Source organism: Gymnoscopelus microlampas (genome assembly GCF_963454915.1).
Source record: "Gymnoscopelus microlampas genome assembly, chromosome: 22".
Lineage (NCBI taxonomy): Eukaryota > Metazoa > Chordata > Actinopteri > Myctophiformes > Myctophidae > Gymnoscopelus > Gymnoscopelus microlampas.
In genome coordinates this window covers 19,101,535-19,117,875 of record NC_139959.1, presented here as the reverse complement: position 1 = coordinate 19,117,875, position 16,341 = coordinate 19,101,535, and the positions used below count along the sequence as shown (strand labels likewise).

At 44.0% G+C, this 16,341-nt stretch overlaps 1 protein-coding gene across 1 annotated transcript in view; it reads right to left on the bottom strand.

The window, feature by feature from the left end:
* Positions 1 to 16,341, bottom strand: part of LOC311038548 (contactin-associated protein-like 2) — a gene marked incomplete at its 5' end in the record, with an annotated part of 144,192 nt that overhangs the window by 11,486 nt on the left and 116,365 nt on the right. Inside the window, 5 exons of the mRNA XM_084048121.1 lie at positions 492 to 764; positions 5,909 to 6,002; positions 7,330 to 7,463; positions 7,565 to 7,798; positions 12,176 to 12,412. Coding sequence (XP_083904247.1) covers positions 492 to 764; positions 5,909 to 6,002; positions 7,330 to 7,463; positions 7,565 to 7,798; positions 12,176 to 12,412 — 972 coding nt within the window. The remainder of the gene's footprint in view (positions 1 to 491; positions 765 to 5,908; positions 6,003 to 7,329; positions 7,464 to 7,564; positions 7,799 to 12,175; positions 12,413 to 16,341) is intronic.

Below are 16,341 nucleotides of genomic sequence, written 5' to 3'. Positions count from 1 at the left end.
ATAACAGGTCTGTAACTCTGAGAGTGTGCAAATGGAACCAAATGGACCCTTACGGGTCCATTTGGTTCCATTTGTACACTCTCAGAGTTAAGGGGGTCCTTGCAAATTCACATTTGAGAACCACTAGCACTTTTTTGTTGTTGTTTTAGAACCACTGTCCTAGTGGACTCCTAATGTGCCATAGTGACTTAATAAATCAGTGTCATACAAATTCTGAAGAAAACCTGAAGACTGACATTCAGTAAATGAAAATAAGAACATTAAATAAAATCCAAAATGTGCCACGGACGAGACCAAGTCTTTGCCACGGACACGTGTCCGTGTACGGACATATTGATGACCCCTGCATAGGACCATGTACTGGCACTGGTGTCTGCAGACTTTGAATTGATCAGTTGACGAATCTGTGGAAATATTAGCTGTGTGTGTGTTTGTTGTCCAGGTGAATGAATGAAAAAAGCTCACAGTGTGTCAGGTGTTATGTACAGTACCTGTGTTGTCCAGATGCCAGGGGTCCGTGGCAGCAGACATGGGTGGGATGGTGAGAGGCGACGCCCCACAGTTGGACTCTACTAGTTTACCCTGGAAGGACACGGGCGAGGCTGCCGCTGGCTGTGAGACTGTGGGCGGGGTCTGGGGATGCACAGGGTTTCTCAGGGCAGACTTGAGGGGCGCTACTCCGTTGAACTGCACTCGCGAAAGACAACCGATGAACCCTGGGGTGTTGAAACGCTCTATGAGCACTGGGTCTATGTGGCCGGTGTCTGAGAGAGAGAGAGAGAGAGAGAGAGAGAGAGAGAGAGAGAGAGAGAGAGAGAGAGAGAGAGAGAGAGAGAGAGAGAGAGAGAGAGAGAGAGAGAGAGAGAGAGAGAGAGAGAGAGAGAGAGAGAGAGAGAGAGAGAGGATGACCTCCGCAACCTTCAAACAAGTGTGATGTGTTCTCTTTCGGTGTACACAAGGGTGTGGATGTGAGAGAGGGTGTTATTTTCAAACAATAATCCCATCATTATATTTACTTTTAATAGATATACAAAGTCCAGATATTGCCACTCATAATATATCGTATCAACACCACACATTTGTGTGTGTGTGTGTGTGTGTGTGTGTGTGTGTGTGTGTGTGTGTGTGTGTGTGTGTGTGTGTGTGTGTGTGTGTGTGTGTGTGTGTGTGTGTGTGTGTGTGTGTGTGTGTGTGTGTGTGTGTGTGTGTGTGTTGGGGGGGTGCTAGTCAAATTCCAACAGATCCAGGACCTGCTCTTTCCTTTATGTCTCAAAATGGGTTTTATACTGTACCTATGCACATGCATATGAAGCAGGGTTATATACTGTACCTATGCACATGCATCCGAAGCATGGTTATTATAGGCAACTAAATGTAAGAAAAAAATGTCAACTAGAAAACAAATACTTTAGTAAACAAAAAAAACAACAACCTGAAACTGTATTGTGTGTTTACAAAACTAACTAAAAGGAGAAAATGTCCTTCAGTTTAGTCTTTGACTGTCCATATACATTGTATTACAACGTGACGTGGCGTGTTTGTAGATCGGTTACTTCTGCTATTTTTCAGAGCTTTTTGAATGTCGCCCCTACCCCATGTTACAATAAAGAACTAAACTAAACTAAAACGCAATAGAATTTGATTGTCAAAACGAAGTCGAAACGAAAACAAATACAAAACTGTAATAACCTTGATCTGAACGAATGCACACACATGCACGTGCGCGCACACACACAGACACACACACACACACACACACACACACACACACACAGATGCGGGGGAGAGAGTGAGGGGGGGCACTCAAGTGGAGGTGAGATCAAAAACAGTTTCCATGACAACACACAGAAGCCTCTGCGAGGGTGTGAAACAGAAAGGAGAGAAACAATAGAAGGAGGATGATGGTACATAGAATGATGGTTGGATGTGCCTCGCTGCACAGAGACACCGTGTGCCACATACACACACACAGTGCCCTTGTGCCGCCGTTGGCTGATGGGTAACAGAATGTGAGAAGGGGGAGGGGGCTGACAGAGAGAGAGAGAGAGAGAGAGAGAGAGAGAGAGAGAGAGAGAGAGAGAGAGAGAGAGAGAGAGAGAGAGAGAGAGAGAGAGAGAGAGAGAGAGAGAGAGAGAGAGAGAGAGAGAGAGAGCAGACACTACAGACATGGAGACAGGAAAGAGGGTGGCACACACGAGCAATCGAGCATGCAACCACTCACACATACATGTATGAGTGTGTGTACTCACACATACATGTATGTGTGAGTACACACACGCACGCACGCGCGCGCGCGCGCACACACACACACACACACACACACACACACACACACACACACACACACACACACACACACACACACACACACACACACACACACACACACAGGTGGTAGGTGTATGGCTGAAGATCTAAGGACGTGCAGTATACCGACTGTCCATCGTATAAGCAGTTCACCGGGAACGGACCACTGCAAACAGGCACACGTTCCTAACGGCATCCATGCCCCGAACGGCCATTGCACTAGATACAGTCATTTATATAAACTATGATTATAATAATAATCAAAATAATAATCAAAATAATAATAATAATAATATTAATAACAGCATAATAACAATTACTGTTCACAATTTCTCAACCAGTTTCACCTCATGCGTCTCTCAGTTCAGTTATTCAGTCTACTTTCAAGGTTCAACAATACAGAAATATTTGACCCAACACCAGGTTATCAAAATGAACATGCTGAGATCTGTGTCAATATGAGAAAAACTGGGTCACATTGCATTTTGAACTGGGTCAAACTGTCCCTGACACATGCTAAGGCTTGGATGAACACACATGCACACACGTACGCATGCACCTGCACACACACGCGCACACACGCAATCAAACACACACACACACACACACACACACACACACACACACACACACACACACACACACACACACACACACACACACACACACACACACACACACACACACACACACGCACACAGTGCAGTTACCTTTCAGCTGTTGAATGTGATTGTATCCCTCTCTGTCTGCGAGTGAATGGATCTACAAACACTGGAACACACTGGCAAGCATCCACCCCTCTCTCTCTCTCTCTCTCTCTCTTTCTCTCTCTCCCTCTCTCTCTCCCTCTCTCCCCCCCTCTCTCTCTCTGCATTGCAGTCCCACCCCCACACTGATAGAGCAGCTGGAGAAAACATGGAAACCGGAGTGGCGCTGACACGGACCAGGAGTTGGCAGTGTGGTCAGGGGAGGACAGAATGATGTCACTGCCAGAGACACACGTATGCCCCAAAGAACAGATGAAGAAAGAGATCGACACAATAGAACCTCCACGAGAGACAATGATAGTAGATGATGTACAGTATGTTATTAGATAGATGCCAGGTATGTTATTTAAATAGATTCTACTTGGATGCTGACCAGCTCAGTGGCCTTGTGATTTAAGTGTCCGCCCTGAGACTGGGAAGTCGGAAGGTTCAATTCCAAGCTGAGTCATACCAAAGAACCATTGGTTCCTAGTTAGAGTTAGTATCAAAATGTACTTAAAGTAACACAAGTAAAAGTACTCATTGTGCAGAATGTCCCATTTCACAAGTTCAAAATGTATACAAATCTTTTGAAAATAGCAGATCTACAAGCTCACAATTGTAGAGCTTATAGATCTTCTATTTTCAAATGGCCGAAATATAGGCCTATATAGGGCTGAAGTGGTTAATGTGTGTTTTGTGATAATAATCTAAATAAGTTCCAGTAACTAAAGCTGTCAAATAATTGTAGTGGAGTAAAAGTACAATATTTGCCAATGAGATGTAGTGGAGTAGAAGTAAAAGTATTGAAAATGGAAAATACACCGGTGAAAATGTACTTAGGTACAGTACGTAAGTAAACGTACTTAGTTACTTTACACCGCTGCATGCTAGGTATGTTATTTAGATGCTATTTAGGTATGTTATTTAGATAGATGCTACAGTTATGTTATTTACATGTTAGGTATGTTATTTATATACATGCTAGGATAAATTCAAGGTATGTTAGTTAGGCTAAATGCTAGGTATGTTATTTAGATAGGTACTAGTTAGATGCTCTGCATGTTATTTAGATCATATGGTAGTTTTGCAGCAGCGGACAAGGAGGGCTAAAGGGTATAAGAGCCAGAAAATGATGTGGTTTACGCTAATTATTTCATTTAGGGTATTTATCTTTTGAAATGCTATTTTCAGGACCAATCCACTGCCTTTAGTGTACTGTGCTCATGTTGTATAATGTAATGCACTGTAGGGTACTGTATGTGATGAATAGGTAGGTGTGCTGACCTCTGCATCCTTCAAACAAGTGTGCTATGTTCTCTTTCTGTGTAAACAAGGGTGTGGGTGTGAGGGAGGGGGAGAGAGTGTGTGTGTGTGTGTGTGTGTGTGTGTGTGTGTGTGTGTGTGTGTGTGTGTGTGTGTGTGTGTGTGCGTGCGTGCGTGCGTGCGTGCGTGCGTGCGTGCGTGCGTGCGTGCGTGCGTGCGTGCACTCGCATGCCTGTGCCCGCGCCCTTGTGTGTGTGTGTGTGCGCACGCGCGCGTACCCATGTGTGTGTGTGTCTGACTGTGTCTGGTGAGCATGTGGTTGGCAGCATCTTTGCTGTCCTCTGCTGCCATCTAGTGGACACAATTCATCATTTCAATCCTGTCTGTATTGCCCTGTGTGGGTGGGTTAGCTTCAACCAACACCTCTACAGTATATACAGTAGGTACATTTGATGCCATTTTAAGTCATTTAGCTGGGGGCGGAGTTAGCACACACAATGCTAGGTCAGACGTTAAACTAGAATAGAATAAAAAACACATGCAAAAGTCCAGACATAAAATAAAATCACCACACAATGCCTTTCCATCTGCCTGAATGGACTTTCACCTGTAATCATTTGGTTTCATCCAGATCTCTACAAGAGGTAATATTCAATAACGATCAATCACCACCAATAGGCTACCACTATTTGTGTTGTTTCAGAACAGTAACAATTTTGTATTTATATTTATTCAATTTTTTTTATAATTCCTTGAATTACTGGAACTAGAACATACCCGTCCGGGATATGAGCACCCAAACTGTGTGCAGTGTGGGTTATGCGCTGTGTACAGACAGTAGATAAGGGATGGAAAGTGACACACAAACACCCACTCATAAATAGTTCCAACACATCTGTGGCCAGTAGCAGTAAACTGAATACATGCGCAGTACGCGTAATGTTGGGCATCAGTCATCCCATAGCTTGCGGGGCTGTAAATCCCATAGCTTGCGGGGCTGTAACCATGGCGACGGAATCTCCGGCGTTGACATTAAACCGCTAATAAACAGCGTATACATTTAGGTAAAGTGAAAAACGGGCGTTGTTCTCTGCACATACTGATATGGTCAATGGCCGTGTGCAAATACAGATAAATTGCTCTAGCCACTGAGGAGAACCGGGCAGAAGAAATTTGGGGACAGACAGACAGAGCTTTGTAAAATTATACGAGAATTGCATTTGTGTGTCCTAAAATTAACTCAAATCCCCTTCAAACCCCCCGTTCACAGCTAAACGATAGTTGGACTAGGTTTGCAAGGCTTTAAATGTTGTCTCTTTATGAGGCGTTCAGAGAAAATCTTATGGTAATCATGATTTGTTCTGAATTATTTCTCTACCTCACAACTCAGCAGTTGTACAACATAAAAAAGTAAAGGTTCTTCTTTGGTGTTGCATTCAGAGTCTATGTGAGCATTCAGGTAGAACATGTCTACAACTAATGGGTTTTTAAAGGTTGTGAGTTAAAGGTCTTTTCTGGTGTGAGCGTTCAGGTGGAACATGTCGACAACTGTACTGTAGGTGTTTAAGGGTTGTGAAGCTGTCACTCACCAAACACTCTCCCCAGGAACAGAGTCTTGACCAGGTTGAAGTGTGAGTCTGAGGAGTCTGGGAGAGAATAGATGACTGGAGGATAATGATCCAACTGAGAGAGAGAGAGAAGTATAGCCTATTTACATTTCAAATAGACAGCAAACTCAAAAGGACTTTGCTACGGTATTTCAGATGCAGACTCGACACATTAACCAGATGACACCCTGATGAAAACCACTGCAAATTATTTTCATCACACACAGTCAATTTGATGCGGATCAAAGGCAATACCAAATCTGGACCAGCTACATGTCTCCCCCTTGTGGGTTGAAAATGAATGTCACATCATATTAAGAAAAGGACCGCATTCTCTCATGTTGAAAAGTCATTATTATTTGTTGTGGACGTGAACAATCGTCTCCCAAAACAGAGAACTGAGACTTTAACTGGAGACTGGAGCAGCTCCATAGACAATGAAAGATAGACTGATTGTTTGACTTCATTTGCACAGCAACTTGGTTTGTGATGGCAGTTGCAGGGACTACTTTCTTGTAGAATATTTTTTCTTGAAGTGAAATTGTTATTAAAAACATATGGGATATGTCTATGATATTCACTGTCATATTTGGAAAACGTTTTAGAAAAGCAATAAGCCATGCAAGGCTGTGGTTTACCATGCTATTATAATGGCTATAGAGGGTCGGAGGCACTCCATGGTAAACCATGGCCTCTTGTGGCTTATTGCTTTAATAGATGCTTAATTGTCCTGCTGGTTGTCCATGAACACAAAGTGAAATGCTGCTTGTAAACGGGTAATGTCTTTTATAGAGTGGGATACAATATCCCATGTACAGTAATCACTGTACCACAACAACACAATGACCACAGTCTCCTGCGTGTTCACAGCTTGTCCTCACAACTGGGTGAGAGAAAGCTTCAAAACTGCACTTATTGAGTGGAGGGAGGAGAGAGGGAATGCAACTTTAATATTATAATGAATAATATTATATTTAATTAGTTTGAAGGTTGCTGCTCTCAATATCTCTCTCTCTCTCTCTCTCGCTCTGTCTCTCAGTCCAGCGATTAAAAAAGTATTTAATTGCTTACGGTAAAACAAAATGATTATGCCAATGAAGTTCGTCCGACTCATGAAACTCTGGTTGGAAGTGTTGACCTGATCAATATGAATCAAGATTCTGTTACTGCATTGGTTTGTTTTGTCTTTAAAAACAGTCTTTAGTGTACTTTTTAGCAGTAAACTGACATTATGTGTTAGGGTTAGCTCATTTGTGTGTGTGTGTGTGTGTGTGTGTGTGTGTGTGTGTGTGTGTGTGTGTGTGTGTGTGTGTGTGTGTGTGTGTGTGTGTGTGTGTGTGTGTACACGCGCACATGCATATGTGCTTGTGCATGCATGCGTGCGTGTGCATGCGTGCGTGTACCTGGATGTTGATGCTTCTATTGACTCTAGTCATATTGAAGCTGTGTGTTTGTCCGTTGGCATGGTTACGCTGGTCCACATCAATAGAGAAGGGCTCCTTCAGGCCTCCCAGGTCATAGTTCACCTGTAACGACCCTGAAGAAGGAAAAGTTCAAGAGTTAATGTGTGTGTGCGTGTGCATGTGCGTGTGCGTGTTTGTGCACGCACACGTGTGTGCGTGCATGTGCATAACATACCATTTTCTCTTAACACCACAGCCAGATAGTCCTGGGTTTTGGAGCTGACATACATCAGAATAGCTGGTGTACTGGATGTACTGAAGCTAAAGGCCACTTCCTCCTTGGTCAGATTCACTCCCTGTGGGGTCAGGGGAGGGACCAGTATCCTTGACTCCTTATTGGCCCCTGCCACAACTTCAGACAGGAAGTTATACTTGACCAGTGTTCCTGCCTCAAAGAAACCCCCAACATCTGTATAAGAGACACAATTTGTTTTGCATCACAAACAATAAACTAGTTAGGCTAGACATAATGTGCACGTGTGTTCAAGATTTGTGGTCAAATGAGTGTTAGATTGCTGCGATGGAGCCAGTGGCGTACCAGTGAATGATCATTAGGAGTGCTGAGGGGGAGCATGACTATTAATTGTGGTTGCTACAGAACTGAGGACATAGCCTACCAATACACGCATGCACGACCAAACGCAATCACGCATAACACCAAAGTGCATTAAGCGTAAGTCAGCGACTGTTCGTGAATATGTCTGGGGTACTGTATGGAAGGGTGGCTACATCATAGCATTACATGCTATAGACACTTACATGCTGCACTGTTTGCAGAAGGGATGTCACTTTTTTTCCAGAATCAAGTTTGAATGAATCAAAAGTTAAAGAGAATTTGTTTGAAGAAATTCTAACTTTTATGTAAGCGGTATTATAAAACACCCCCCATAGCCCTGTGCCTCTTCAAAAACACAAGCAATCCCAAAACAATTACTGTCATCGTGTTGGATATCTGAAACTGCATGCTGCTCCTGGAGCACTGAGTGAAACAGAGAGAGTGAGAGAGAGAGGGAAAAAGAGCGACAGACAGAGAGAGACAGAGGATAATGGTGGATGTACTCCTGTAGAGTTTTTGATCATTTTGGATAGGCCTGTCAAAAAAAATTGATTCATGAATAAATCGCGATTCTTAATGGCACGATTTTAAAAATCGATTCAAAATATTAAAATCGATTTTTTATTAAAAAAAAAATAATAATAATATATATATTTTTTTTTTTATAAGTTAGTACCTTTTTCACTGGCACTTTGTCTGAAATCAATGTCAGAAAGACTGACTGACATGATCTGGCTGCATTGAAGTGTATGATTCAACTTTTCATGGTTTATATTATATTAAAATGTTCTAGTATAATTAAAGCAAAGTGATTTGGGGTAGAAAATCGCAATAAATCGCAGAATCGAATATCAATTAATCGCATTATCGCAATTTTAATCGAATCGGCACCCTAGAAAATCGCAATAAATCGCAGAATCGAATCGAATATCAATTAATCGCAGAATCGCAATTTTAATCGAATCAGCACCCTAGGAATCGATTTTGAATCGAATCGTGAGGTAAGTGAATCGTGACACCCCTAATTTTGGATGATGAACTTGTCCCCTCCTCACTGCGTTCAACAGCTAAGCCACTTGACAGAGGGGAGATGAGACCCGCCGCACACCTGATGTAGCTGATACAATTTACAACAATTGGAGCTTTTCCAGATGTATATTACGAATACGAGCGCAAAAAAAATCTATGCACATAGTTAATTGCATGTACTTTGTCAGGCCAGGCCATACATACTCATCTGTTCTACTTAAAAGTAAGTAGAACAGAATCAGACTATAAACAGCGCGCGCGCGCGCGCACGCACGCACGCACGCACGCACGCACGCACGCACGCACGCACGCACACACACACACACACACACACACACACACACACACACACACACACACACACACACACACACACACACACACACACAGTGAGTCAGCGACAGAAAAATTTAAAACATTTGGTGGTCTGGGCTGGGGTGGGGTTGCTATATGGGTGCTGTGACCTTTTTGGTGGGTGCTGTTCAAGAATCCCCAATCCCCCCTCCCCCAGTGTAGCTGGATGTGATGGCTGCAACATCTGAAATTAAACACTATGCTAATCAGAACATTAGCAGCAGTACCAAATGAAACATTGCAGCCATTCCAAATGGTTTATTGAATCCATTAATAGACTGTTGAGCAGGAGACCCCAGGCTTCTGTTGCCAAGTGTGCTCATGTATGTGTTTACTTTGCATGAGTGTGAATGGCTGAAGGGAAACCAGGAGGAGTATTTGCGTGTTTTGTTTGGGTGTGTGCTTGTGAGCGTGTGAGCTCATTCCATACGAGTGCATCATACTGATTGAAAACATTCAAAGCTCAGGATTGGATTCAAAGCTTCAAGTCACACATGAACTCTCACATACAGTAACAGCAAACACTTAAGCTATGTTGCCTCCATTTGATACCAGACTTATTCCATAAAATGTCTCTTACTGCTTACTGAACTATAACAAACACTCTCCTTGAGTATGGCTTTCTGTTCTGTTGTGATATACAATATTATGAACCTCCAAGTGCAAATGCCACCTAGAAGACTGTAATTTGGATTCTTTCTACATTCTTTCTACATTAAACTTCCCACGGGTCGCTAAAGTCTAACCTTATTTTACCTGGGGTGGAGAGAGAGAGAGAGAGAGACAGACAGACAGACAGACAGACAGACAGACAGACAGACAGAGAGACATAGAGAGAGAGAGACGCGCGCGCGCGCGCACACACACACACACACACACACACACACACACACACACACACACACACACACACACACACACACACACACACTTTTAATGATCTAATGAATCTCTATGTAAGCATGATTATTATTTTAGCTGCTGTCGCTGTGGGGTTACACTGTGACATCTCATCTCCACCTCGCTTTCACAAAATCAAGCGCTCCCCTTCACTTGTACAAGCCTCTTGACAGCAGTGATATTATGCCTCTCTCTCTCTCTCTCTCTCTCTCATATCAGCATGCACTTAGTATTCAGAGAATGTGTTCCAGTCAGGGAGAATTGGCAGGTAAGCATATATATCACTCCCTCTGCAATACCTTTTATCATGCGGCCCCAATGCTTTAAAAGCAGTCAGTGAAAACGATGCAGGGACAATCAGCAAGCCAACAGGGAAAACCATCTAATAAACCTTCACTCATACTGGAATCTTCCAGCCGTAATCGAGATGCCTTTTGGCTACGGATTTTGATGTGAACCTGGAACTTTCCAAAACTATAATCTAACAGTGCTGTTTGAAATGTTCGGGAAAGTGAATAATGTCCTTCCTTGCTCCCAAGAGAGGATGGCCCTGGTGAACGCATGTCATTAACAACTTAACCGAGTTTCAAATTTGTTTTGAAAATAACAGATCTACACTGTGTCTCAATTTTCTAAACATTGTTTAACCTATAATATCATGCCCAACAGCACAAATGATGTTTCACGTTGACCCAAAATTGCAGTGCGCTGCTGATTTGCAAACGACACTCCCCTACTGCACCTCTGCTTATGTGGGACCGATGCAGGAGTCCCCAAAATACCAAACCCACACAGGCGGGGATAACACAGCACTTAGAGTCCGGAAATTGTCAATTCATCCATTAATTGCACACCTCATGCCAATCCGCCTGCTTCAAAATTCTCCTAGTCTTGTTAAAGGGACATTTCGCCGATTTTGTAACCAGATCTTATTTTAATGAAGTGTAGGACTCAAGAAACAAGATCCTGGGTTTTATCCTGGGGGGGGGTGACTGGCAGTAAATGACTGGCTGATGGCTGCTATTTATGTTATCAAATCACTACATAATGTTATATCATTGCCCTAAATGGCGAGATATTGACAAGGGAAGGATGATTAAAAAATGGGTGCATGTCGCCTTTCCGACATGTTGCCTTTCCGACGTTAACGAACCCTATACCTAACCCTAACCCTAACCCTAACCGCACGCGGAAGCCACTAGTCGGAGTGGCGAGATGTCGGAATGGAAGGAGCACCCCACAAACACTGTTGAAAGGCTAGTTATGTCGCTACTATGCTACACGGAAGTAGAACGGCATAAAGATACCAAGGATTTGTCAGTGATGTGACATCACTAACAAATCCTTGGACATGAAGGATGAGATGGACGCTTCTGACTTCCAGTTGCTGCCAGATATTGTGAAACAAATAAGAAACCAGGTCTATGAAAACAAGCCCAAAAGAAGATAACTAGGCCAAGAGCACTTTAAACTTAGACATGGGATATTATATATTTGAAAATTGCCGATCTACAAGCTCACAACGCGCCGTGATGTTACCCATTGTGAGCTTGTAGATTTGCTCTTTTCCAAAAAATCTTGAGGGGAAAAAAAAAATATATTTTTTTTTAATTTGCATTTTCTTCAAAACACACATTTTGCTACAGCTTTTGTCCAAAACTCACACAAACACAATATCACTGGGGTCATGTGATCAAGATGTTCAAGTTTGATATTATATTATAGATATATTATAGATATTATAGACAAGTGGCTATGACTGCCTTTGAAAGTGTGCCGGCCCTGGGTAGGCAACCCGGCCTGGCGGAGACCTGTGCTCCAAGGAGCACACCAGTCTAGTTCTTTAATCTTTTGTGATTGTGTGAAACTCTGGCACTTGGTGGTGCAGTATACATTTCTGACCAATCAATGTATTATAGTGTTGTACGATGGTGTGCCAGCCGTCACCTCGGGTGCAGAAGGGTCCATCGTAGGCTGTGGAGGTACAGTCACAGGAGTAGCCGTTGTACTTCTCCACACACTTCCCTCCGTTCTGACAGTACATCCCATAGCTGGTACAGTGACCCTGACAGCCAGGCTTGACCCCCGGCGTCACCGTTGCCCTCTCCTCAAGGTCCAGGGTCACGCCGTTCATCCTCAGAGCGCGGATACAACCCAAGAACCCCCTCTGACCCCCCGCCGCACCTAGAGACAGAGAGCGGACATGAGGAGAGGATGGAGAAACAGCATAGTTAGATTTCGGGCACATAAGGATAAATGGTACAGATCTATAAGGATACTGTAGGTGGGTGAGAAAGACAGAGACATTCAAAAACTGTAAAAGGAGGTCAAATATGAGTCAGTGTTGTTCTTGAAGAAATCACTAAATTCCTGTATGTATTGAACACAGAGGATTGAATAAATCAATGTACATTGAACTCAAGTGAGTGCAGCATCTACCTTACAATTGGCATCTACAGTCATGCGCCACAACGGTTGTCTGTGGGTAACTTGCATCAGTGTTGCCACACTTGCGCGCCAGCAACAAGCAACCAGCTTCATCCAACAGCACCGCGCTGCGCACTGCGCATGCGTGCACGCACTTTCCCTAACCAATTTCACGCCACTTCACGCTTACAACTCCTGGACATGGCAACCCCGCCAACCACGCCCCCCATCCAAATACTGTCTGTCTGAAACTTTACACTACATCATGCAGAAAGGCAATTGCGCGAACGCGCATCTGTGCAGCACACACACAGACACACACACACACACACACACACACACACACACACACACACACACACGCAAAGGGGGAACAGGCTTGCTTTTGCACACACACACACACACACACACACACACACACACACACACACACACACGCGCGCGCGCGCGCGGGCGCACGGCGGCGAAGCAACAACGGCAGCTCATACACACACACGCACAGACACAGTGCAAGGGGAGAGTGCGCGCGCGCGCTCACACAGCCAGACAGGCGAAGGGCCAACGCAAAGGGAGCATACAAAGTGGACGGTCCGCCACACGGGCGTGGAGCCGTGATTGCATGCAGAGTGAAAGGTAAGTTTGATTAACTGTTGCTCTCGCTTTTGGTTTGCGTGGCCAAAACATCTACAGCCCACTTCACGAGAGCCTCGCGCCAGCGACTAGACGGAAGGGTCGCGTAGCGACCCGCACCTCTAGTGTTTTACAAATCAAATCATCCTTACAGTCCTGCAGTGCTCCTGTACCTCTGGGTGTGTTTTAGTTTTTAATTCAAATTGACATAATTGTAAATAAAGTATAGATGTGTGAATAATAGTCACACCTCTCTATGCTCAGATGCAAATTGTGGTTTAAAGTGAGGATGTTTCCTCGTTGGAATCATCATAAACACATGAATAGATGAAATGACAGTACTGTACGTACAGAAATAAGTTCTCCATTTACCTCAGCAGTTTTCCACCTCCTTAACAACTCTCTAAAACTGTTTTATTCACAGACTTTGCTCATGAAGGAGAGACTATTAACAGCTCAGCACAAAAGACACACGACAGGAGGGCAGTATATTTTAAGATGAACTCTGTGTGGAGACACAGGAGGGGGTCATGAGGAATAAAGCTCACCTCTGCAATGAGGAAGATTAAAGATAATGATGCTGTCTTATAGTTGATAAAGCATTGTATCCAGTCTATCCACAGTATGCTCACTGTGCGTACGTGCATGCGTGTGGGCGTGTGGGTGTGTGTGCGCGCGCGTGTGTAAGAGATAAAGATTAGATTCTTAATGGTAAGCTCCGAATAGTGATTTTGTCAACTTTTGACACTGTCATAAGAGAATAGATTTGGTGTTATTCACAGACGCTCGCAGTGCTGCTGCTACTGAGCAAAACTCCAATTTAACATCACGAGTGCAGCGCCCGTTTGGGACGTAGCCACTGCTCAGAACGCGTGCCAGTTCGGAGCACGCGAGTTCTGGGGTACCGTTCATCCCATCCACGCATGTCCTCATCAATATATCCGCCTAGGAGGGTGAAGTCGATCGGTTGAATGGTTCTCAAGATACAGCATGCGAAGACAGACAGTTACAGATATATTTCGACACATTTGATTAAGTATTAACACGTGCCTGTGTGTGCAGACATGTGTATGATTAAATGTGTGTGTGCGTGTGCGCGCGCGTGTGTGTGTGTGTGTGTGTGTGTGTGTGTGTGTGTGTGTGTGTGTGTGTGTGTGTGTGTGTGAGAGCGCGTGTTCGGTGTGCGTGCGTGTACACTATGTTCAGGCATGAATGGATGTGTGTGCTGAAGCGTTTAGTGAACGAAAGAGTGCTGAAGCGCGCGTGTGTGTGTGTGTGTATGTGTGTGTGTGTGTGTGTGTGTGTGTGTGTGTGTGTGTGTGTGTGTGTGTGTGTGTGTGTGTGTGTGTGTGTGTGTGTGTGTGTGTGTGTGTGTGACTCAGAGGAACAGCGGCAGTTTTTAAGCTAGGCAGAAGCCTCTTAGGAGGGAACACAGAGCCTGTGCTTCTTAAGCCAGTTAAACAATCCCACCTCCTACTACGGTAGAATATGTTAACATGTATAGTTTACAACTCATTGATGTTAGTGATGTGTGATGATAGATTCTACTTCCACACATTGAAGCTCAGGTACTGTCTATGATGAATATTCAGAAAGAAAGAGGGATAGGAGGAAGGAGGAGGGGAACTTTGAAATCCATTATACACCTAAAGATTGTGGGACTCTATGAAAGCCATGGCTCAGGCTCAAAAAGTGCCTCTGTGTTTTAAATGAGGGTGAGAGGGCAGATGAATTAAACAACTTTTATGTACGGAGCAAAACGTGCATGGCTTTAGAGATCTGCCCCAGGAAGGCCACTGGACCAGATGGTATTAGTGGGTTTCTGCTGGCTACAGTATCTACCACAAGTCACTGGACATACATACTGTTCCTTCTACCTAGAACAACTAGTATTAGTATAGTGTTACTGACTGTTACAAAAAAAAACTGCTGTAAGAAAAATAATGACTACTGAAGTTGCTTTGAGAAAATCATAATTAATCTAGTGAAAACAGCAGTTGTCTGCTCAGTCTTTTCAGTTTGCTTACAAGTATAATGGAGTTACAGACGATGCAGTCTTAGCTACAGTATGGTAAAAAATAAAAAAGAATCCTGAGTTCTTAGAGGATCCTATACCTCATGTATATGCCTATACCTACGTCTTTTATTAGTAGGTTTTAGGTCAGCATTTAATACCTTACAGCTATTAAAAAGCTGAATGACATTAATGTCCACTCTCTCATTAGATGATACCACTTGTTTTTACCCAAACAACAGGTCTGCGATACTCTCTCTGAAACTTGAACCCTGCAAAGCTGTGTTAGTTCACATGTCATTTTTACTCTAGATGCTACAGTATAACCTGAATAATCACATCATTGCAGTACATTCTTGGATAATACTACCATCTTAGTTGTTGCAAACGCGGAAGGAGGCGCGGCGAAGCCGTGCCTCCGCCCAAGTGGAGCCTACTATGAAACTCGGCTCGGCTTGTGGCTCTGTGTGTGTGCAGTATGTGTGCAGCCGCGCCCCCATGTGACTCACGCTCTCATTGGCTCGCGCCCCCATGTGACTCGAAACTCCTGGCTGAAATATAGCAGCTGCACTACCTGTGTGCAGCCGCCAGAGTGCACTACTACAGTGTGGCTGAAATATAGCAGCTACAGTCAAGCTGCGTTCGCTTCCAGCGTTCGCGCGTCTTACTTGTAATGAAAAAGGATAGTGATCTATGTGACTACCACTTAGAGATACTAATGTTTGCTAAATGGTATGATGACAGCCACCTTCTTTGAAATGTTAAAAAGACTGAGAAGATGGTGTTTGATCCCAGGGTACTAGCCTGGTAAACCACACCCCTTACGGAAATCTCATTTCCACTGGATTTCAAGAAGTCTGGCATGCAGGCCTGTCTGGGCGTTTCTCTGGAGTTCACAACATGAACTCTCCTATCAGCGTCCTCGCTCAATTTTCTGTGATTGACAGTGTAGGTTGGCAAATCAGGTGGAACCCGAGTGAACCCGAATGGAGCCGAGTGCAGCCGACCGAAGTGGAACGGGCCGCCATTGAAATTCTGTCCG